At 33.6% G+C, this 26,068-nt stretch overlaps 1 protein-coding gene and 1 long non-coding RNA gene across 11 annotated transcripts in view; one reads left to right on the forward strand and one right to left on the reverse strand.

Annotated features, from left to right (window-relative positions):
* Window positions 1-26,068, forward strand: part of TBC1D5 (TBC1 domain family member 5) — a 542,853-nt gene that overhangs the window by 321,091 nt on the left and 195,694 nt on the right. For all 8 annotated transcript variants that reach the window (XM_038570747.1, XM_038570749.1, XM_038570748.1 and 5 more), the window contains 4 exons: window positions 5,304-5,392; window positions 7,130-7,180; window positions 7,276-7,345; window positions 13,139-13,311. In XM_038570747.1, coding sequence (XP_038426675.1) covers window positions 5,304-5,392; window positions 7,130-7,180; window positions 7,276-7,345; window positions 13,139-13,311 — 383 coding nt within the window. The remainder of the gene's footprint in view (window positions 1-5,303; window positions 5,393-7,129; window positions 7,181-7,275; window positions 7,346-13,138; window positions 13,312-26,068) is intronic.
* The window catches only part of LOC102152924, a 123,420-nt gene that overhangs the window by 44,039 nt on the left and 53,313 nt on the right, over window positions 1-26,068 (reverse strand). For all 3 annotated transcript variants that reach the window (XR_005376986.1, XR_005376987.1, XR_005376988.1), the window contains one exon: window positions 3,059-3,105. This is a non-coding gene — a long non-coding RNA (uncharacterized LOC102152924). The remainder of the gene's footprint in view (window positions 1-3,058; window positions 3,106-26,068) is intronic.

A 26,068-nucleotide genomic window follows, 5' to 3' on the forward strand; every position in this document is an offset into this window, starting at 1 on the left:
CTAATCCTAGGCAATTTACTTACTTAAATTTTCTAAATCTTAGTTTTATTGGTAGTAGAATGAGAGAAGTAATAGTATTGACTTTGTAGAGTTAAAAACACATAGTGATCACTAAGTGTTCTTGTTGGTATTTATGATGGTTATTACTATTATTATCATTATTAAATATGTTGGAGTTGCTACAGAATGAAAGGGAGAATGGCAAAGAGAGATAAGAACTTCTGTAAGCTGTGATCAAGTTAATATGACAGTAGTATGGGAATCAACATAGATCAATAGAACAAACTAAGAACAGGTTCATTTATATATGAATTCTTAATGTGATAGGATATTTTCATTCAATGGGAAAGGGACATTGACTTGCCATGTTTGACTTTCCATCTAGAAAAAAGATTAAATTATACTTTTATTGGAGAACAAATTCCAAGTGGCATAAAGATATAAATGTGAAAACTAAAATTTTTAAATGAAATACTGAAAAAAAAAGTAGAAGTATTGTTTATAATCGCAGGTTTGGAAACGCCTTTCCAAGCAAGATAGGCTATCCAGAAGTCAGACACAAAGTTCAAAGACCAAAAAAACCAACCAAACAAAAAATTTTTTTAAAAAGTTCAAAGACCAAAAACAAACAAACCAAAAAGGAGACTGGGAGAAAATAAATATCAGTGTAGGATTTTTTGGAAGCAAATAACAGAAAATCCCATTCAAAATGACTTAAACTCGTAGGATGTTATTAACACACTTTGCAAGAAGTCTTGGGGCAAAATGGTTCTGCAGCATTAGTTAGTTCAGTAGTTCAGACTCCTCATCAGTGATCCAAGTTTGTTTCTGTTCTTTTGTTCTCTCCTCATTGTGTTGGCTTCTATCACCAAGCTATCTCTTCATTGTGCCCTTTCTTCTTTCCAATATTTGAAAATACCTCACAGTAAAAGATTTGATGATACCAAACCAAGTCAGAATAAAATCATCCCAAGTTATATGTTTGTTTCCCATTTTTCTTTAGAGAAAGAAAAAGTCGATTAAGGAAGTGTTATAATAATGGAACAAGTTCCACAGACAAGGAACAAAAACATAATAACTGCACTCAAGCATTTGTAATGTATGTGGGCCACTGCATTTGTAAGGAAGACTAAACAAGATTATGGAAGGTCAGATTCTTGATAATTTAGACAAAGTCAATCAATTACTGAATAAGAAAGTATCATTAACTTACTCTTGGGAGTCCCTTAATAAGACTTAATTACTCCCTGTACAGGTTTAAAATCCTATAGATTCTTTACATAGAAATAATACCTTGCCAAAGAAGGACTGAATATTTAGTCAGATCAAATTTAAGAAAAAAAACCTTGAGTTTCATCACAAGCTGTTAAAGCTATTATTTTGTACTAGGTGACACCCCGTTTAACATCGACCATATTGTTAATAGTTATGGGATTTTATTGAATTAATGAGACTGTTATCATGTAGTAGAATGTCTTGCTGAGTTAATTGAAACTGCAGAGATTATATAAATGGTATTAATGAACTTTGACTGCCTGATGCCTCAGCTTTAATAAAGACTGCTTGGTGGGCTAAATGAACACAGGCAGATAAAAGAACAGGTTCAATTTTGTGAGCCTACAGGCTGTTGATGAAGAAAACTTCGTTACCTTTATTTTCTACTGGCATGAGTTTGGAGTGCAGTGACTACTAACGATCCAGCAGGGATAAAGGCTTTAAGCAAACAGAAATGCTGATGTATAAATGGAAGCAAAATATACATTTTGGGAACCAATAAGTATACTGACCATATATTCTGTTTTATTTTGCTTTGTCCAGTTTACAGCATATTGAATTTATGATCATTCTTTCTAAGTAGTTCTCTTTCCCTTTAAAGATGTTTGTACCCTTGCCACTTGTAATTATTAATCAGGTTTTACTAGTCTAGAATTAAGAGTAAAACTAACAATCTCTTCCAAACCTGTTTGAGAAAATATCTCTAGTTTGGTTGGAAGTCAACAATGAATTTGTAAAAGATTGTCTTAATGATATTCAAGGAGCTCTCAATTTCCATTATACAAAGAGCATCCTTATTTATTGATTTTAAATATAATTTAGTGTTATTCTTTTTCATTTTTCATATTGTTCCAATACATTGCTATATGGAAAGGTAGATAGTAATCAGTCACCATGCAGTGAGTACATTCTATGTGCTGAGCCTGTAGTAGGAGCTGGATTTTTGTATCTACACGTAGACCTCACTTTTCACAGTTTATATAGCCACTTCTGTGCTCATTTTATTATTGTGTATCTGGCTCTCTAGATTGCAAGCTCCATAATGGTTAGGAACTTCCTCACTTCATTCACTTTTGTGTTCGCAGCATTATCGTAGGTAGTTAATAATTTTTGACATATGAGTTTGTAAAATGAATGATGCATAAGCAAATGGAGATTCTGGACAGAATAGTATCACAGAAACTAGAGGGAAGAGAAAAATTAAAGAAGGTGAGGAGATGCATTTAGGTAAGAACTCAGTCTTATTAAACCAGCCATTGGTTAGAAAATACACTGAAGGGAAAAAGATCTAATCAGAAGATTACCGCCACAATCAGCAACAACAAAAACCTAGTACAAAACTTTCTTAGGTTGGAAAATCGGTTGCTCTTTAAAACATCTATTTTCTTCAAGTTAATTTTAATGCAGTGCCGATAAATGCAGTATTTTGTTTAAATGACAGTGAAGTCTACCTTCTAATTAAATTAGAATAGGCAAGATAATTTTGAGAAAAAGAATAGAAAATATGGCAGAATAGAATATTTTACAGCTCAAGTCATTAAAGTTGTAAAGTTCTTGTTAAGAATGTACAAACCAATGGAATACCAGAAAAAGCAGAGAAAAAACAAGCACTAACTATTTAGTGTGTGGTAAAGACAACATTTCAAAACTCTTGGGAGAATATGGGCTATTCAGTAATTAGTTGCACTCTTCTGCAGAGAAAAATACAGATTTATTTTTCAGGACAAAATTAAATACCAGATGGGTAAAGAATTAGCTGTAAAAAAGAAAACTGTGTACTCACCTAATCTCCATAAGGTCTTTTCAGGCATGAAGGCAAAACCAGAAGCCCTGAAGGATGATATATTAATTTGCTAGTTTTAAAGTATAGAGCTTCACGATAACATATCATCAAGATTAAAAGACAAAGGATAAATGTGGAAAGTGTTCATAACAAAAATGACTAAAGGTTAATAACCTGAATTGGTGAAGTTCTGTAACAAATTATCAGGAAAAAGGAAACACTTCATTAAGAGAAAATGGGCAATTCATTAAATAATAATGGCCAGTAAAATTTTTGTGTCAGTCTCACTAGCATTTAAATAGGTTAAAACAATAATTTGACTATGAAGTTTTACAGGGTAAAAAAAAAAAAAAAAAAAAAAACCACTACAAGTTAGGATGTGTGAAGTGGCAATTTTTATGCCCTAAATTGAGAGAATTCTTTCTGAAGGGCAGCTTAATTGTATATATCAGAAACTTTAACAAATATCTTTACTTATTTAAACCCAGAAATCCTATTTCTAGGGACTTTATCCTAAAGAAATCATCAGAACTAGGCAAAAGATGATCATAAAGATATCTACTCTAATTTTTACTTTCTTTCTTTTGTCCAGTCAGTCCATCCGCCTTTCCATTTCTTCCTCCTTTTCTCCTTGTCTTTTTTTTTTTTTCCTTTTCTGTAGCTACAATAAGTACTACAGTAAGTAGCTATTACTTTGATGATTAAATTATGGCATTTGGTTTTTGGAATACTTTGAGATTATTCCAGGAGAATAAGTACCTCACGATGACTTTAAAGCATACTTAGCACTTAATTCCTTTTTTTCTGTCTTTACTGTGTTCTTTTTTTTTTTTTTATTGGAGTTCAATTTGCCAACATATACCATAACACCCAGTGCTCATCATGCAGTCCCCCCAATCTACTGTGTTCTTCTAAGAGATAGTCAAATAGTCATTTCAAGGTTTATTTAGTAAGGAAATGGTTACTTAAAAAGACTGAAGTGGTTTGTGTCTTAATCACAAGATTTGTCTTAATCACAAGAAAGTTGTCACTATATCATAAATTATTTTGTACAAACGTCAGTAAGTCCTAATTTGAAGCTAATGATAACTTATAAATGAACTCTCATAGAGTTTACTTTCGTATTATTTTGTGATGACCACTAACTTTTAAGAATGGCATGGTACTTCTAGAATGTACAGAGGGTAGTGTGACTGCCCTTCCATCATGGAAATCTCTACTTCCACCAGTGAGACTCTCTTTTCTCTTTGCTTCCGTATTTTATTTTTATTTCCCATAGAAGTGGTGTTTTCTCTTATTTTATTTTTACAAAAGATGATCCATAGTTATTAAGCAAAAGGAAAATGATAATTTACTCACTTTAAGAGGCAGAAAAATCTATTGTAATCTATTTTTAACTTGCTAAACATGTTTTCTGATGCTTAAGGGGGAAAAATCTCATAGTGAACAAGGCAAATTACAAATGTGGATACCTTACTGTCCACAAAAATGGATAAATAATGAATTTTTATAATATTCTTTAAGAGACACCTTAGTAATCAGTATATTTTATTGTTTCTATGCCTATTTGTGTAATCCACAGGTGAGCACCAATAAAAGGCAAAAGCAAATACAATTGGTGATTTCAGTAAATAAATTGAACAGTATACTTATAGTTCAAGTAGGTAGGAAAAAATTATGGTAGTTTTCAGATTAAACATGTTGAAAATCATACTTTGAAAACTTTGTTTGCTGTTATACCTGCTAAAGATTGTTTCTCTTATTATCCAACATTTCCAGCTAGCTGACTTCAGCTCTTCCTAAATCTACAGACATCCTAATTTTGAGCCATTATATAATGAAAACATTGGATGTAATTTCCTTAGGTCTACAGTTCTTAGTTGCCCTTCTTACTGCAGATCTTTACACTGTAGCTCATGATTATAATTTGCATAAATGAAATTCATATTTATGAGTACAGATCTTGAAGCAACTGACAGGTGCAAGGTTGTCTACCATGCCAATTTATTGTTTGTTGTGTTATTTAAAAGAGAACTGCTCTCCATGTTTTAAAGAATTTGTGCTGTGGTTGAATTGGAATCAAATTCTAAAAGTAAATAAAATCTCATTTTGTAGCTTTTCATTTTATGCATTTCAGTGAAATATGGAAATGTTGGTGGTGAGGATCAGTTGAAGAAACATTTAACTGAGCCTATTCTGTCCACTGGTGGACCGTCAACATCCTCCCCCTCTCATGTTGTTTCAGGGCATGCACGAGCTGTTAGCGCCTATAGTCTTTATCCTCCATTGTGACCACCAAGCTTTTCTTCATGCCAGTGAGTCTGCCCAACCAAGGCAAGTTTTTATTTGAGCCCCTTCTGTTTTCTCAGCCTTGCTGTAATCATTTTAACCCCAGAATCTTTTCTGTTGAAGGTACTTTGTAAATTATAAACATTTGGTTATGTTTCATATGGCTGATTGCTAATTCCACTTAATAGTTGTGGTCCTACTTCAGCTATGGGACAAATTTGGAATCATAATTGTCTTCGCAAAACTTAGATCTGTGCTAAAGGAAAATACGTAACTAATGGATCAAGAAGAGGAAATTTTTGTTATGATGGCAAAGTGCTAATGATTGATATGTTAATATATATCACCCTCTAATGACCCATTCTTTCACTATACGCTGCATGAGAACCTTGTCTGTGAGATCCTTCCTTCCCCCCAAGTTTAACTGAGTTTGAGTCATAAGTAGGAGACCAGTACCCCCAAAGAACCCCAAGTTGTATAAACAAAAATGACTTGTCATGTTTTTGAGATACGTTAATTTATTCATTCCAGGAAATAACTTTAGTAATTGTATTTAACTTAGGCTAATTGTTAGAATGTATTTTCTAACTTTAGCTGCCTGGAGGGCCCAGAGAGGCAGCCAATATGTATCTTGGGAATTGAGACTGGGAAATGATGAAACTTTGTCAGGAGAATTCCATAGTTAACCCATCTATGTACAGAACATAACAAATTAACACATATTTTTTGTGTTCATCTATTCAATCTTTATTAATCAAATATAGCCATTTTGCTGAGCATAAATTAGAGTCTTTGTTAGATTAACCTTTGTTTACTATAGTATAGATTAGTATTTCCTTATTTCTTTTGAGTTTTTCTAATTGTGCATCTGACTAGAGTAACCATATCTTAATTACCTTTTCTTCAGTTATTCTAAAGAATGGTAAGGATTAAGTTAGTATTGGGATCCCATTTTCATTCCAGTTTTATCTTTTTAAAAACATGTGTACAATGTACTTCACAGGAAAGTATAGATTATTGAAATTTGCTTTTAAATAAGTTGGACATAAAAAAATAAAAATAATAAATAAATAAGTTGGACATGCTACTCTAGCAGTTTCAAGCCATTGAAAAGTAAAGACACTAAAATAGATTTGGAAGAGCTATTGTCGCTGATAAGTGGATGTTAAAATGTAATAAAAATAGAAGCCGTTATAAAAATAATCTTCCAGCAGGATATATTTGACCAGTAAATAAATATTTTCTTTTGTTTTGGGAAACAAATAATAGATTGTGAAGTAATCAGTTTATTCTAGATCAAGCACATTCAAGGAATATATGGTCACATTTTGTATTTGTTGTTTGGAGTAATTAGTTACTTCATTGTGGTACAGACAAGGTACTTAATTTGTTTTGATCTTTACAGAAAGAAAAAATTTCATTTTTTTTGTTTGTTTTTTTAAAAAAGATTTTATTTATTTATTCATGAGAGACAGAGAGAGAGAGAGAGCCAGAGACACAGGCAGAGGGAGAAGCAGGCTCCACGCAGGGAGCCCCATGTGGGACTCGATCCCGGGCCTCCAGGACCACACCTTAGGCTGAAGGCAGGTGCTAAACCTCTGAGCCACCCAGGGATCCCCCCAGAATTTCATTTGTTAATGGAATTGCTTTTTATATTCAGAAAGGATTTTTTTTATTTGCATGCTATATGAAAGTTAACTTATGAGTACAGAATTAGGCAACCCCTGCATCCATTTCATTTAAAAAAGTATACATCTTGATTATTTGTATTGCTTTTTTAAGTGAGGAAATGAAAACTCTCTTGAACCCCGAGTATCTGGAACATGATGCCTAGTAAGTACAAAAACTTTGTTTATTTTAATGTTTTATACCATCTGTACTTCAGTGAGGGTTTAACATTAGCACTAAATTATTTTTCTAATTTTTAGTGCAATGTTCTCACAACTTATGGAAACTGCCGAACCTTGGTTTTCTACTTTTGAGCATGATGGTCAAAAGGTAAGTGTTTAAGTACAGATCTTTTCAATATATTCAAGGGTACAAATGATTTTAGTTAAGTAGCAACATCTAATCAGAGAAAGCCATTATTATTACTATAAAACACCAAAAATATAAAAATCTACAGAATAAGATTAAATTGGGGATCTAAACTGTATCACTAATAATAATGGCAGATATGTAAAGGTAATATAAAAAATGCAATGTATAAAAAAAATAAAAATAAAAATAAATGCAATGTAAATAGAAATTTTATTTTATATGTATATGTATATTATCCAAGCAATAGAACTTACTTAAAAATTATTATAAATTTTGAATGACAAGTACATTTATCTGCTTGAATCTCGTTATTGGAGTGAGTTGATAGACATATTGTTACTGAAGTGTGTAAACTGTATCTAATTGGTTGTCTTATTTTTACTAATGCATCACTATTTTTTTTTTAAGATTTTATTTATTCACGAGAGAGAGAGAGAGGGAGGGAGAGACACAGGCAGAGGGAGAAGCAGGCTCCACACAGGGAGCCTGATGTGGGACTCGATCCCGGGACTCCAGGATCACGCCCTGGGCCAAACGCAGGGACTAACCCACTGAGCCACCCAGGGATCCCCTAATGCATCATTATTGAATTGACACAGCATCAGTATCATCATTTACCATTTACTCCTTCTGATTCTTTTTAACTATAATTTTTATTATGTGATAAAACTGATACACCATAACCTTCATTTTTAAAGTGTACAATTTAGTAGTTTTCAGTGTATTCACAAGGTTGGGCAAATGTCCCTACTATCTGATTTGAAAATATTTTCGTTACCCCAAAAGGAAATCTCATACCATTAGCAGTCACTCCACATTCCCTCACTTCCCAGAGGCTCTGGCATCACTGATGTCTTTTTACTTTCTAAGAACTTGCCTATTCTGAACATTTCATATAAAAAGGAGCTGTATAATATCTGGCCTTCTGTGATTGACTCCTTTGACTTAGCATAACATTTTCAGTGTTCATTCCTGTTGTAGCAGGTGTCAGTGCTTCATTTTCATGGCTGAATAATATTTCACTGTGTAGATATACATTTTGTTTATCCATACATCAGTTGATAGACATTTGGGTTCTTTCACATTTTGGTTATTAAGAATAATGTTGCTATGAGCACTTGTTGACAAACTTTTCATTGACATATATTTTCAGTGTTCTTGGCATTTCTCTAGAAGTAGAATTGCTGAGTTAATTGACATTTTAAGCAAACATATATGCTTAACTTAGAGATAATTTTGATGTTTTCATTGTTATTACACAATATTAGAAAAATTGCCAATAATTCTGGCAAGGGGTGTCATTCAGAGTTTTTGGTATATTTTTTCTATATGATTAATTTATTTTATATTGGTATAATTGATTACATTCCAGTTAGAAACTATGTATTATCCTGTCACTTTATTCCATCTCTCAAAAAATGAAATGGATGACTAATGCTTTTTATGCCTTTGGTTTAGATCAGGGCAGACCACTGCCTGCAGGCCAATTTGGCCTGCCATCTGTTTTTACACAGCTTGGGAGTTAAGCATGGCTTTTACATTATTAAATGGCTGAAAAACCATCAAAAGAAGAATAATATTTTGTGGCATATGAAAATTATATGGAATTCAAATTTCCACGTCCATAAAAAAAGTTTTATTGGGAAATAGCCATACTTATTTGTTTCCTTATTGTCTATGGCTGCTTGCTCATTACAATGGCTCATTACAAAGTTGAGTAGTTGCAACATGTACTGTATGACCTATAAAGCCTAAAATATTTACTATCTGGCCTTTACAGAGAAAATTTGCTGATCTTCAGCCTAGGTGATAAAGTCTTTCTTTAGCAATATATCAACATTCTGTAAATGTTTTTAGAGGTGAAACTTGTAAACATATTTGATGAACTACCATGTTTTAGAACAATTACTTTATATTTATTTTTAGTATATGATTTGGTGAAATCATAGAGCTATGTGAAAATCAAAATTTTGAGCAGGAAGTATTTGAATACATTTAGATATAAGCATCATGATCTCTTCATGCAGTGATCATTTTGTATTTTATAACTGATCACAGTTTCTGCAAAAGTGAATGATAAAAATGTGAGTATTACCACTTTTCAGTTTTACCCATTCATGTTCATAGCACTGAGTCAGGTTCATGAAAGTGGCTAAGACAACACAGAAAAGGATATTTATTCATTTTATCAAGGAACACATAGATGTGACCTCTAAACATTTATATTACTTGCACATGTTAATGAATAATATATTCCTAAAAAGCATATCTAGTGAATCCTTTCATTCTCTACTTTTTATTTTATGTCTTGATTCTTACCTTTTTTTCAAAGAAGTTTGAGAAATTAATGTATTCCCAGTTCTTCTAGTTCCCTTGATAATTCAGTTGTATCACCATGTATACTGCCTAGGTCAGCAGACATACTTTCCGTAAGATTTTCTTGATGAAGAAAGCACTGTGTTGATTTATATAACAGTGTAAATTATCTCACTGAATCCTTGTAACAGTTTGTGGGCTGGCACTGACCACTGACCTATAGACCACATTTTGAGTGCTATTTAATAAGTGGCTATAAAGATTGCTAGCTTTGTTGGTACTTGCAGCTGTCCCATTTGATTATATTTGTTAAATGCAAATAGCATTTTTATGATGATAAATCCTGAAGATAAGGAATATCTTATAATAATTCTATTTTCTTTCTGGGTTTCACTATTAGATAAGCTACTTATCATTTAAGTGATCATGAGCATTACTTGTAAATTTCTTAAATTTAGAAAATTTGGTTATAAGTATTCTGAGCACAGGGGAAATCTTTTCCAACTACAGTTTATGTAAACCTGTAGTTTTTAAGCTACACATGAGTCTCTATTCAGTATTTGATAAATGGACTACATATGCTATTAATTTAGTGACAATTCATTCTGTTCAACCTGGAAATGGATTACATAGTTTCATTAAGTTAAACATTTTTAAGGGGTTAATTTAGGATCAGTTCTCTCCAACCCCAGTGATTGTATCTCTACAGAAGTTTATTTTTTCAAGACCCTCAGATGATAACTAGATGAGTGATGTGTTTCCCAAGTAGTAGTCAGAAACTCTGCCTGAGCTCAGTGCTTCTACCCCATACAGTAATGGCATTCAACCACACAAGGTTCTTTGGTTAAGAAAAACTACATGACTAAAATAAGCAAAACAATTGAATTGTTCATTTTTAAAGAAAAGTTGGCTTCAGAGTAAACACTCTCTTGATTGTGAATGGTATCTTACAATTAACATGAATCCCCCACCAAGTTATTTCAATTTAAATTAGTAGGGAAACATCTTAGCAAGAATTAAATATTTTTTAAATTATAGCATCTTATCGTTTGAAGACAATACTTGATATAAAATCAGAAAAAGGTGTCTTGGTTGTCCTTTTTTATAATAAATCACCACAACCTTTTTCTCCTGTCTATATAAATTAGCAGAAACTAATTGAGCCATAAAAATCAGTATGGCTTATATCCCTCAGACCTAAAGACACTGGTGAAGCACTGTAGGATATTCTCACACAGGATTACATTTCTTTTTAAGACTTAAAATGATCCCAGAAAGACAGATGGAACCTCTTCCAGGAAATTTTTCCTAATGCTAACACATGCCCCTCCTCTCTTCTATACTTCCTATCAGCCTTATTAGTCACTGCTCTTATGTGGAATTCTAAGTTTTTTTTTCTATATAGTCTTCCTCCCCAGATTACAAGATCAAGAGCTTTACCTTCTTTATTTTTTTGCCTCTGAATGTGGACCAGTGATGAAAAGATGATATTCCTTTTAGAGATTTCATAGTTTAGAAGGCAGAGAAGTAGAAGTGGATATTATAGTAGTAAGGAAGATACTATAGTAGTAAAGAATAGGATGATGAAATGGGACCTGATACATGAGCCAAATCTTTAAAAACACTGGGGAGCTCCTCTGTGGAAACATTGATGAGGGGATATTTCGGGTAAAAGAATGGCATCCCTAGACGCCCGGGTGGCTCAGCAATTTGGTGCCTGCCTTCCGCCTAGGGCGTGATCCTGGAGTCCCGGGATCGAGTCCCACATCAGGCTCCCTGCATGGAGCCTGCTTCTCCCTTTGTCTGTGTCTCTGCCACTCTTTCTGTGTTTCTCATGAATAAATAAATAAAATCTTTAAAAACAATGGCACCTCCAGGATCTCTGGAAGCACAGTGAGAGTAGACGCTGGCCAGATAATGAAAGGCTTTATAGACCTGGCTCAAGAATATGTCTTCTGTTTTTGTTTTTCCTGAAGGAGCTATTAAAAAGTTTTAAGGAAAAAAAAATAAAAAAAAAAAAAATAAAATAAAAAAATAAAAAAAAATAAAAAAAAATAAAAAGTTTTAAGGAAGGCAATTTGGCATAGTCCAATATCTGTTTTAGTTGGACCACCAGGCATTTTCCAAGATAGATTTAAAAGCAGACTAAATTAAGGGTAGTGAGACCAGTTAGGAGGAAAGAAATGATTGGGACCCCCAATCGGGTTATAAGAGTAGAACTATAGGAGAGGAGGCTTAGTAAGAGTCATCTGAGTAGTTCTGAGGAGCTAAAATTGGCAAAGTAGGTGTTCTTATTGGAGGATGGGTTGAGGTAGGCATGAGGAAAGAATGAACATATTTTTGAGCAGAAGATGATAAGCTCAGTTGTGCCCTGCTGAATTAGAGACCCTTTTGCAACCTAACGAACATACAAAGTATGGGAGAGAACCCAAGAAGGTTCTAGGTTATGCATACAGATTTGGAAGTCTTTGGAAAATGGATGTTGAGTGAAGCACTCTCTATGAGTAAGATAACTCAGGGAAACACATGCAAGTAGAGAAGTAAACTAAGACCAGACCTGTACAAAAAAAGCAGCATTTGTAAAGCAGAAACAAAGATTTGAGTTAGAGAAGTAGAGTGAAGATGAGTGGCAGACAATCACAGGAGAATGATACTATAAATCCCAACATTAGAGAGAGGTAGAAATTGAGGACTCAACAAAAGAAAGATCAGATATAATATGTTAGGGGAAATCATCAGACTTGAGTGGAGAATTGAAGTTTATGTGAAAGCCTTACAAACATTTCAGATCTTTCTTAATGTGGGATTTGGAATGGGAGGAAGAAAATTCGTAGTTGGCCTAGATAGATTTTTTTTTATTCAGCTGTAGTTTTGGTCTGGAGAGTTTAAAAATTTTCCTACTCAGCTATTTAAATTGACCAAAGGACAGTTAGAAAATATCTTTTTTTCTAATACTAGTTTCCTTTATTTGCTGACTTTTTTTTTATAGTTTTGAGAGTTTAAAGTAAAACAGTTTTCATTTACTGTTTTTTCTATTTAAGTTTATGTCACAAGAAATATGTTTTCATTAGAGTATCCCATTTAAGTGCTATAGCTGATTAGACAAACTAACTATAGACAAGTAGATTAGCAGCCACCACTACCTTCTGCAAAAATTATCTTGAAATACTTAATGTCACCAGAGAAACTGGTTAAGGGAATGCAGGTAGAAATATTTTAGAGGACATTTTCTGGCCATTGCTTTATGAACACAATCATCTGAGCATGATCAGCATATGATTCCACAATTTAAGCATTTGTCATGAGATGTTTAGTTACTGGTTCTTATTTAAGCTCCAATTGACAAATATATTCAAGAGTGATCTCCATATATTTGTTCATTTCATATTGAAATAACACATGCTTCTTTTTTTTTTTTTTTTTTTCTGTTTTTAGGGGAAAGAAACACTGATGACTCCCATCCCCTTTGCTAGACCACAGGATTTAGGGCCAACAATTGCTATTGTTACCAAAGTTAACCAAATCCAGGATCATCTACTGAAGAAGCATGATATTGAGCTTTATATGCACTTGAACAGACTAGAAATCGCACCACAAATATATGGGCTGTAAGTACTAAGTTTAAGTTTCAGCTGCGTTGTTTTTTGATTTTTGTTTTTTTAAAGATTTTATTTATTTATTCATGAGAGAGAGAGAGAGAGAGAGAGACGCAGAGACATATACAGAGGGAGAAGCAGGCCCCATGCAGGGAGCCCATTGTGGGACTCGATCCCGGATTCTAGGATCACACACTGAGCCCAAGGCAGACCCTTAAACGCTGAGCCACCCCAGGCATCCCAGTTTCAGCTACACCTAATTATGACTTAGGGTGGTTTCTGTATATCCCAGATCCATAGAAGTAAGTGAAAGAATTGTTCCAGCTCCATTTCATTTCATAGGTCTTTTGTGTCTTAATGTGCTGGACTCTGTGTTCATTACTTTCACTTATGATAATTTCATCTAATATACCAACCCTGTTAAATGAGTGTTGTACAGGAGAAGAAACTAAGGCTTACACTATATTTAGACATACTAAGTAGTGAAGTCATAATTCAGATTCAAGCAGGATTGGCTCCATAATCTGCAGAGTCCAGTCCCCTGGAATGTATGAATAAAATAAAATGAATGTCACCTTTAAAAAAAAAATTAGCCAGAATTTCAAAATGACAACAGCAGATCATTAAGCTAAGCATTCTAAGAAGTGCAGGGTCACACAGATCATACACACATGAAGCTAGCCCTAAACCCAAACCATTCTATAGGATATCCATGTTCTTTCCATTTTATTGGGAAGTACATTTCTAAAAGTAAGGTTAATGTCCCTCACTGTGAACATAATATGGTAATCATCTTCATACACATAACTTCTGTAACCTAGCAGAAGAATAGAGAGCCAGTCACTCTTTAGATATGTGTATATGTTTGTATGTATATTTATTCAGTGGCTTAATAGGGTGAGTGGGAAAATTAGAAAGATTGCAGTTATAATAAATATGAATTAGTTGTGTAGTGCTACAGATATTTAAAGTATCCTTTATATTGAAACAATATAACATTTATATCTAGTGTTAGGTAGTTGCTTGGTAGATATTTTCTGCAATTTCTGTCTCTCGGGTAGAACATGGAAAATTGAGAAGATATTGTTAAGCTATATATATAATAGACTCAGTAAATATGAATTCATTATTTGAATTATAGAGAATTTCAAACAAGTCAAGGGCTTAAGACCAGAGCAGGGGCTGTTTATCTAGCCCAAAGAAAAGAATATCAATAAGTATTTTCTTTATGTTCTTATGTTACACAGTCTCTCACTAATTAGAACTTCGCTTTCTATCTTCTTTGGAATCCCTGAACTGTGATTAAAGGTGTCTGCTTTTCTGTTTTAATGATGCTTGTTTTCATTTCTGTGACTTGAGCTTGACTTCATCATTGAGAGCAGCTCCTTCATTCCCACTGGAAATGAGAAATTTGTGGGTAATGTGGGTATTGGGCAGTACTGTAAGTTATTAAGGAATCATCATTTACATTTAAAAGTCTGGCAAATGCGTTTGTGATTATAGACATAAAAATTTAAAACAGATAGTGGGGATCCCTGGGTGGCGCAGCGGTTTGGCGCCTGCCTTTGGCCCAGGGCACGATCTTGGAGACCTGGGATCGAATCCCACGTCAGGCTCCCGATGCATGGAGCCTGCTTCTCCCTCTGCCTATGTCTCTGCCTCTCTCTCTCTCTCTGTGTGACTATCATAAATAAATAAAAATTAAAAAAAAATAAAACAGATAGTGGCAAGATCTGGAGGTAAATTCTGTATTCCCCTCCACTGTGTATTCAAAAAAATGATTTATTTGGGCAGCCCAGGTGGCTCAGTGGTTTAGTGCTGCCTTCAGCACAGGGCGTGATCCTGAAGACCCAAGATCAAGTCCCACATCAGGCTCCCTGTATAGAGTCTGCTGCTCCCTCTGCCTGTGTCTCTGCCTCTCTCTTTCTCTCTCTCTCTCTGACTCTCATGAATAAACAAACAAAATCTTTAAAAAAAAATGGTTTAGTCAAACACAAAAGCCCTTTTTAGACTGTCAAAGATTGTTTACTAATGTCTAGATATTGGTCTTAAATATTGGGGAAAGAAATTAATGTTGGACATACTTATCATTTCTTTGAAATGCTTTATTGTTTATTACCTCTTTGAGCTGAAGCTTTACATTGCAGTGGTGGTGGCATGGACTTGGGTAAGATGATTTATAAACCATTGTGTTCCAGTTTCCTTTTCAGACATTAGTTTCTATCAGCTTTCTCTTCCTCGTAATGATTCATAGAGCTTCTTTGACATCCCACCAGCAACTTCCCAATAAAATTCCATGATCCAGGACATAATCACTCTTAATCCTTGCAGCTTTATTTTTCAGCAGTACTAACAGTACCAGGGCTTGTGGTAACCATAGCTGACTTACTTATCCCATTATTTTAGTATAGAATCTCTGCTGCATTAACTAAGAATATACATACTTTTTAATCTTTGAAGAAGTTATTCATTCTCTTAATTGGTCTCTACTGCATTTTATAGTGCAAGGAGTTTATTTGCTACATTTATTAAATTTGATTGTATTATTTCTCTTTGTGGGGCGCATGTGGTCAGCTTTTCCTTTGTCTCTATGGTACCTTCAGTTGTACTACTCATCTGTGTATTTCCTATTGATGACTGTTAGAATCTTTGGGCCAAAGAAATATACGAGTATAATATGAAATAGCAATTAGAAGCACAGGCTTTGAAATGAAACAGACGTTTAACCACTTTGATCCTCAGTTTCTTCATTTGTGAAATGGAGATTAAAAATAATGGTACCTACTTCATAGGGTACCTATGAGAATTCAGTCATAATATACAAAAATCATAGTACTCAATAGGTAGTAACCATTCAATATATGTTTGGCGGTACTTTTGTTATCATTATTTGGCATTACCATTACTCCATTAGGATGTCATGGCTCTGTGAATATGATGTAGTACGGGGTTTCATGAACCTTTCCACCTCTGGCTTTCTGTGTTTTCTTCACCAAAGCATATGAGCTTCTGTTTAAGTGGAAACATAACATCTGTCTTTTAGGCCAGTGCTTCTAAAGAGACAGTATAGATGTTGAGGAGTAAACTTCAAGAAACATTACAGTGATTTGGCACAATAATTTTGTGTATTTAATGCTAAAAAAAATTACAGGTTTGTACCTCATGGAAATAAATTGAAATGTTTTGTTTTATGTGCTATGAGTAAAATTCATCTAAATAATTGTTGGTGCTACTGTCCTTTCCTGTTGAAAGTTGGTAATTTAGGCTGACGTTCATTATTAAACTCATAAACAATAAGTTTGCACTTTGAGTATGTTATCCTCTTAGTGGACAAATCTAGAATAATCAATATTCAGTTAGTAAAAATTATTCTTCTGTAGGATGACATCAGAACCCATAGCTGCTTCATCTAAAATGTGCTTTTGTGTCCCAACTATTTTTTATAGAATTCTAATTTTCAAACAAATATTTTCAAATATTTCTTGTATACCAAAATATTCTAACAAAGTTATAAAACAATACGATTAAAATGTCAGTAATGAATGTGTCTGTGGGAAATGTTATCAGTATTAACAATTTGTATAGAATGGGAGTAAATCATAAATGTGTGTTTATTTCATGTGAGGAAAGTAATAGCAAAATGAAATTATAGCCCTGTTGAGTCCAGGTTTCTCATTCTAGTCAATCTTTAGCGGTTGCATGGTACATTAAGATTTATTTAAATATGCTTTATATGGGCACCTGGGTGGCCAAGCAGTTAAGCATCTGACTCTTGATTTCAATTCACATCATGACTTCAGGGTCTTGGGATCAAGCCTACGAGCAGGCACTCCAGTCAATGTGAAGTTTGCTTGAGATTCTCTGACCGACTGCCCCTCCCCTGCTTGCATGTGCGCATGCACCAGCATTCTCTCTCTCTCTCTCAAATAAATAAATAAATAAATAAATAAATAAATAAATAAATAAATCTTTAAAAAAATCTGTTTTATAAGATGGTTATAATTATCCCGAAGGGAAAGACTTTGTAGTTACTCCATTTTTAAAAATAGGTGTTTTTTTCTGGTTTTTATAAGAGAATATATGTGGAAGTCTCTTGATATGGTAGATGTGCTAATATATAAACATTTGTTGCATTTTGCTAATACATTTATTTAACAAAATTAGAATAATTAGTGTAAAAATATTAATTGTACTAACATTGGCTGAAGTTTTTCCAAATTAGCTTATCTATTTTAAATAAATTGATATTTATCTTGAAATATGGGAAAAATTACCCATGAGATCTTGAATATTCTATAATAATTTGCTTATTAATGCTATTATTTTAGGTACTTAAGTACATTATCCTCTGGATGATTGTAGCTGGTTTTCCTGTTAGAAAATGTTAAATCAATCAACTACATATTTAGTTTAAACAAAATTAATTTGAAGTTAAATGTTTAATGCTATAAAAGTGATATTATAATATTTTCTAAAAATACTTTTCACTGTGTTTTTCATTAACTTTATGAAAGATTACTCCTGTTGGACTTCTCCTGTTGGACAAAGTTCCTTTGCTTTAACTCAAATAATATTTTGAGTTGTCTTTTGTTTGCCAATTTTTTTTAAAGATTTTATTTATTCATGAGAGACACAGAGAGAGGTAGAGACACAGGCAGAAGGAGAGAAGCAGGCTCCATGTAGGGAGCCCAACGTGGGACTCAATTCTTGGTCTCCAGGATCACGCCCTGGGCTGAAGGCGGTGCTAAACCGCTGAGCCACCAGGGCTGCCCTTGTTTGCCAATTATTGATGGGTATTAGACTTTTAAAAGTTATGTTCCATAGGGGCCTGTCAATGCATACTGACTAATATCCAAAGTAAGCATCGATTACATTATTTCCAGTTTTCCAAGGTAATTCCTAAGAGTTGCTTTTTTGGGCATTTTCATTTTTAAAGTATGAGAAAAGAATGTCCTATGATTTAATCACTTAGGGGTTATTTTTGTGCAAAAGCCTCTAAAATACAATGTTATAGTTCTATGCCTGAATATGTACTTGTTTAAGTCCCAAAGACTCTTAATCACAGGAGATTCAAGTGTAAAGATTGAATGCCATTTTCACTTAATACCATAATACTATTTTACAGAGAGACCATAAATTCAAGTTTAAAAATAACAATTTTGCTAGGCCAGAGTAACTATGTTTTATTATCACCCTTAAATATATTGAACCTGTATATTTTCAACTACATTTTATACTTTGATATAAATAGAATACATAATAAGCATCTGTGGGATATGCAATTAATGTCACTTTTGAGGAAAGACCCTCATAACACACTTGGGCTTTAGCATTCTTAAATTATGAGCTCTGTACAACACTCATGGGATAAATTTCATATCTCCCAAATGTTTATTATACATCTTCCATTTCCCTTATTTCCTATTTTCTGAATTAGCAATTGTTTTGCTGTGGTGGTTTATAGTGATTTAATTGGGGAGGTTCTTGGTTACTGATTAATAACCTGGTAAATTTTGTGATATAATTTAAAAATATTTATATCATAGCATATTCAGCACATATCATGGTATAATCATGTGTGACTAGTAAGTCTTTAAACCTGTATTTGATGTCTAAACATATGATAAAAATATAATTATTAATCATCAAAGTCCATATGATTTCCCACCTTAAAAATTCTGTCTCTCACGTTTAAACAAATAGCTTTCTATTCTAAATACAGGTAATAATTAAAATATTCTTTTCAGTAAGTATTATATTATACATTAAATGTAAAAAACATAATGAGGAACTAAACAGTCCAATGATGTTTTTTGTCTTATACCACTGAGTATTCCTCCAGAATTAATTACTCCCTTTGAAAAAAGTTGGTTTTATTTTTCACTTCTCTATGAAGAATTATCATGATTAAAAATTATGGGGAAGAATAATAAATTATTTAAAATAATGATCAGGGGATCTCTGGGTGGCGCAGCGGTTTGGCGCCTGCCTTTGGCCCAGGGCGCCTGCCTTTGGCCCAGGGCGCGATCCTGGAGACCCGGGATCGAATCCCACGTCGGGCTCCCAGTGCATGGAGCCTGCTTCTCCCTCTGCCTGTGTCTCTGCCTCTCTCTCTCTCTCTCTGTGTGACTATCATAAATAAAAAAACTTAAAAATAAATAAATAAATAAATATCAATAATTGCTAATATTTATTGTTTCCTGTGGGCTAGGCATTTTACTAATGGCTTTATGTAAATTATTTTATTTATCTTCACAACACATTGAGCTCAATACTACTATCCCTATTTTGTAGATGAGGAAATCACAGCTTACAAGGGCTTTAGATCAGCCAGCTACCAAGAATCTTTGAAGTCTTGGCTTTAAACTCGTGAGCCTATATCCACACTCTAATTTGACTGAGACTAGGATGTGATAGAAAATTAGGGCACTCAAAAGTCCTGTGTGTTAGCTTGGACCATGAGCCAAACTCGGAGTGATCAGATAACAATAAAGACCAGGCAGGTGGTACAAGGCCTGGAATCAGAGGAGTCTTACGGGGAATGATCAGACACAAGCCTGCTAAGGAGGAAATGGAATAGTCAAAGGCACTGGGAAGCCTAAGGCCCACAGCAGTGTAGTTAACTGATGAAACAGAAGAAATAGAATCATACTGACAAAGTAATAATGAATTTTAAGTAGATGAAGGCCAAAAGGAAAGGTTGTGCCCAGTCAGATGCATGCATAAATTCAGAATATGTACTATCCACGTGCCTTTTCAGGTAAAAATATGCTCTTCACACTGAAAGGTAAGTAAAATTAATAATTCAAGCAAGAGGAAAGCAGGTCTTAAAAGATTGCTAGAAAGCAATGTAACCAGTAAGATATGGTTAGCATTATGTACAACTGAATGCAGGTCAAAAATAATCATCTGAAGTAATTAAAAGTAAGTAAAAGTAACTAAAATAATTTGGATCTTAGATCTATTTAACTCTAGTAAATAATTCAAAGTGGGGAAAAAATACAAATGTTTACATAATTTATCAGCATACATGGAAGAAATCAAATATACTATTTCAGTGATGTTTCTAATAACTAAAGAATATTTTGTTTTATAAAATTCCTATAAATTAGTATCTTACACAATAGCATTGTAAGGAGTAAATGAAAAATAAAGTACTGTAGAGAACAGTACTTGGCATATTGTAAACACTCAATAAAATGTTCATTGTTACGAATTTTTATGTGCTAAGTACAATTACTTGACTTATAAGACTTAAGGTAGTAAGAATAACAAAAGCTAATAACGAGTGCTTAAAAAGAAAGCATAAAACAAAATGATAAATACTGTCAAAATTAGGTATATAAAAATGCTTTAAGCTCTTCTAATAAAAGGCAGAGATTCTCAATTGAGTTTATAGACAAAATCCAACTATATACTATTTAAAAGAGACATTAAAAGAATACAGGAATGGCAACAGTAAAATAAAAATACTGTGGAACCATAGCATTGAAAGACTATTCTTTATTAATAAGATATTCAATTATAAAAGCTTTGAATTTTGGCATGTAAAATCTGTGAGAGTAAGAGTTTGTCTTGTTCATTAATTTATCCCACATGCCTCCTTAACAGAACCTGGTACATGGTGAGCATTCAGTACATATTTCTGAATGGATGGATGGATGAATGAGAAGGAGGTAAAAACAAAGGAAGGGAAATATAAACTAATTATATAAAGAACTATTATTCAAAATGGAAAATTTTTTCTTTTGAGGAACATCAACTTGAAAGTATAGATTTTAAAAATTAAAACTCTAAATAATTGGTAGAAAACATATATGAATACATGCATGAATCAATCTCTTAGTGACCATGGATTTTCTAAGAAAAATTGCAGTGAAAGAAATTTCAGAATGTAAATTTGAAATTTGAGTACAAAATTTCATTCCAATAAAATTCAATGCAAAGAAAAACTTGTTTTTTTAAAGAATTGCAACATGTGGAAAGATAATATATAAAGAATTAAAAGCAAAATTCTATTCTTTATAATAATAAACCCTTAAATTTAGTAAGAAACCATTTAACCTACAAAGTAGAAAAATAAAGTGAACCAAAAATGCATAGGAAAAAAATGACAGTAGCTAATAAATATAGTGAAAAGGTTTCAACTATTCAAATATTTTTAAAAATTACAAATTAAACAGCAAAGTACAGTTTTTGTTTAGATTGATAAGGTTTAGAGGAAATTTAATTGAGGTTGATATCAATTTAGGAGACAATTGAGAAAGTAAGTTACATGCCTAATAAAGTTGGTCTCCTTGACTCATGATTCCACTTTTAAGCCAATAGATATCTTAAGGGACTCAGCAGAGAAGCTGGGTATAAAGATGTTTATCACAGAGTTATTTATAATATGAAGTGAGAATTACTACATTTCTAATAATAAAGGAAATAATGGGTAAATAAATCCATTTGATGAAATATTTTGCTATATTTAATATATTTGTGGACTGTTTAATCCCAAAAATGATGCTTATGGTATGTTTTAAGTGAAAAATCAGGAAGGAAAATGATGTATGATCTGTGTTCCTAGTTTTAAAAATTATAGATGTTTTTGCATGAAAATTAGACTGGAAGCAATGTTAACAGTGGTTATCTCTGAGGGAATAAATGCATGGCGTTTATTTCTCAGTTGTCTATATTGATCATAAATTGATTTTATAAGAAACAAAAAATGTGAGGACAAAAATAAGAATGTACTTATTAATGAACACATACGTTAACAGCCAGAAAACTAAAACACTTTGAAGGTGTATTTGAACGATTGTCAGTAATATTTGAGGAATTAAGGAAAATGGAGGACATAGCAAGAAGATGGAACATGAAGAAAAATCTGTTTTTAACATTTACAATGTAACAAAATGTATTTTACCTCTAAAATCTAACAATGTTTTGGAACTCTTAAAAAATAGATCTGTAATTCCTTAGAAAAGGAGATTGTTTCTATATGGAGGTAGCATGTGTTCACCAGAACAATTTAGGCAAGATATAACTGTTTTCTTTTCTGTCAAATGACCAGATTAGAGACAAACTGAATATTCCAGTCTCATTTTCTTGTAAGATTCTTTTGCCCAAAATGGAGAATTTGTAGACTAAAAGATACTATATTTAAGCTGAAATGTAGCTTTATGTAACAACCGTGTTCAAAGAGTTTGGATGAGTATATTGCAGCCCAAGTTGGTGTGAGGTCTCTGGTGCCTGCCATTGGGCTTTGTCATTGGTCCTGCCGAGAATCCCAGCATCTTGGGTCTTCGAAGGTCACTCTTTTAACTAATGATGAAATACTTATTTTAATCTCAATTGCAGCATCTTTATTAAGTAGTTGAGTATCACAACTTGACCATCCCTTGTTGGGGAGTTGGTACCATCACAGACAGCTTATTCCATGGCATGTTTCACTCATGTCTCCACTATACTTCCAAGTATAATGTAACAGATATTTAAATTCCTAATAAATACTAGGCATTTGTACACAGGGAACTTACAACATTGCATAGTGCAAAAAGAAATGAGATTTGGAATAATATAGACTTAGATTAAATCATGCCTTTTTAATATTTACTCCATTTCCTATTAAGTCTGGGTAGTCAAGATAACTGTTACAATGATTAGTATGGTATATATGTACATGTTACTTTAATGTGTAATTGTAACAATCATGCTGTGAGAGCACACAAGTGGAACACTGTATCAGAAATGCATTTGTCTGCAATTAGGAGAACCTCAACCAGCAATGGCCTGAACAAATGGCCATATATTATTTTTTGTTGTTATTTTTTTCCTGAAAAGTACCAAGTCTGGAGGTAGGCAGCTGCTGGCTCAGTGGCTCTACAGTATTGAGATGGGCAGATTCTCTTGGCTTTTCTTCATGATTATGCTAAATGATCTCAAAATTCTGTTATAACTACACATCATTTATTCAGTAGTTCAATAATAGTTCAAGGCTACATGTTTGTGCAAGAGATTGTTGCCAGTCTTATTTGCCCTATTTGATCAAGTAAAGCAGAAAATTTCCCAGCAACCACCTGTAGCAAGCATAGGCCAAAATCTTATTGGTGGAATGTAGGTACGTAGCCAACCATAGATACAAGAAAGGCTGAGAAAATGGGGAGTAGGATTTATGGTTACCTTAGATCAGTTGGTGCTCTATGCCCTGGAGGCAGGCATATTTGGGGGTGGAGGTGTAGGAATTAGATAAATAACTAAAATTTTCTGAGATTTACTGAAGTTTTAGAGGAAACTCCCTAGAATATATTATTACCTAGGGTGTTTCTTGAAATGTAAGCAAGAACAATATAATCAAAACAGTTTGAGGACTTCATGCAGGGAGAACAGTATGAACAAAAGTGTGAATGTCTGAATACACACATGGATACAAGAGGCACTAGCCAGTTTACTATAACTAGATGAGATTTTATTTGAGAGGAAATGAGGAAAATGAGGCAGTGCCAGGACATGGAAACTCTCTATGCCATGGTAAGAACCATCTAGATCTATACTGACCAATATGTAACTAACCACACAAGTAGCTATAAAATTTAAATGAATTAAAATTAAATTATAAAAACTTCTTTTGTCACACTGTACCTATTTCAAGTGCTCAGTAGCCATCCACATAGTAACTAGTGGTTATTATGTTGGACAACACAGATATAGAACAACTTAGTCATTATAGAAAGTTCTGTGGGACAGCATTGGTCTAGATCTTTCTTCTAGGGGAAGGAGAGGGGGATGGTATGAAACATGGTTTTCTGGTCCTATTTGTGATTTAGATAGATTGTGCTGATTGCACAGTGGTAAGAGATTAGAAGGACAAGTAAGAATTGGGTAGCAGTGATGAGCTTATAAAAGTAGTAACTTTCTATTTTCTAAAAGAGATGATGGCAGCCTAAAGCAAGATAAAGCACTGAGGATAGAGATAAGTGGAAAAATTTGGAAAATACCAAGTTGCCAGAATTGTCAGGACTTGTAATTAATTGACTATGGGAATGAAGGAGAGAGAAAAATCAAAGATAATTTGGACAGCAAGGAAAATGATGATAAAAATCACAGAGATAATGAATGCTAGAGAAAGAAATGTCAAAGAAAAGAAGAATTCGGGATCCCTGGGTGGCGCAGCGGTTTGGTGCCTGCCTTTGGCCCAGGGCACGATCCTGGAGACCCGGGATCGAATCCCACGTTGGGCTCCCTGCATGGAGCCTGCTTCTCCCTCTGCCTGTGTCTCTGCCTCATTCTCTCTCTCTCTCTGTGACTATCACAAATAAATAAAAATTTTTTAAAAAATTTTAAAAAAAAAGATGAGAAAAGAAGAATTCAGTTATGGATGTGTGGAATTTGGAGTATCTGTGAGACCAAGAGTATCCAGTGGAAAATTGAATGATACGGTTTTGGAGCTTTGGGGAAAGATTTGGAAGTATCCGTTTGATAGTCCACATAGTACATAATGGTAATTGAAATTGATAGTAAAGTGAGATGAGAAGGACAAAGATCAAATTCTAAAGAATATCCACCATGTGTAACTGATTTTTGAGAATATAAAGCAGGAAATGATTTGGTATAATTGGCATTTGAAATAAATTACTTAGTTTGTGTATTTGAGAGAGGCAAAACTGGAAATAAGGATACCAGTTAGGAGGGCTTTGCACTGTCTGGGTAAGAATTGATAATAGCAGTGGAGGAAATGCAGCTTAAACAAATAAAGATAGAATCTGTGATTTGGTAATAACTCAAATGGTGCATAGTACTTGGGAGAGTGGAGGACATTGTGGATTGGAGCCACTACCATTTTTAAAGCATCCAACTACCCTGCTGGGTCATCCTTTTATTGATGTTCTCCAGTGACTGCCCAATCTGTATGCCACCAGAAATGACTAGCTCAACTTCTTTCTCCCTTGCCAGCAGCCTGAATCTCACCTTATTATTTGTCCTTCTGTTTCCTCTTTTTTTATATACTTTGGAATTGACTGTTTATCTCTCCTTCATGGCCATGAGTCATCAGGTGTTATGTCTGCAGTATTTTTAGCCTTCTCCTCGTTGGTAGTTTCTTTTTACAGAAAAAAGTAAACACGACAAAAATGCTGCTTTGACCCTTCTCCTCCAGCAGCCCTACTCATTTGCTCTTTCATTCCACACTTCCACAAATAATAGTCTTCTCTATATTCCATTTTCTTGATTCACTGTCACCATGGAGACAGTGTAAATGGCTAAGTGCACCAATTAAAAGATGGAGATTAGCAGATTTTATTTTTTTATTTTATTTGTTTTTATTTATTTATTCATGAAAGACACACAGAGAGAAGCAGAGACATAGGCAGAGGGAGAAGCAGGCTCCCTACAGGGAACTCGATGCAGGATTCCATCATAGGACCCTGGGATCATGACCTGAGCCAAAGGCAGATGCTCAACCACTGAGCCACCCAGGTGCAATTTTACTGAAGTGAATGAAATGAAATATATTATATCAGAACTTGTGAGATACAGCTAAAGCAGAGCTAAGTGGGGGAGTTTATTACACTGTTTACATTAGAAAAGAGAAAAAGTTGAATTGTAATCTGAGCTTCTACCTCAAGACCTAGAAAAAGAAGAGCAAAAGGAAGGATAAACCAAGTGGAAGGAAGGAATAAAGGTAAAAGTTGAAACCAATATAATTATTTTTTTTTTTATTTTTTATTTTTTTTTTATTGGTGTTCAATTTACTAACATACAGAATAATACCCAGTGCCCGTCACCC

The sequence above is a fragment of the Canis lupus genome, chromosome 23, assembly GCF_011100685.1.
Source record: "Canis lupus familiaris isolate Mischka breed German Shepherd chromosome 23, alternate assembly UU_Cfam_GSD_1.0, whole genome shotgun sequence".
Classification (NCBI taxonomy): Eukaryota; Metazoa; Chordata; class Mammalia; order Carnivora; family Canidae; genus Canis; species Canis lupus.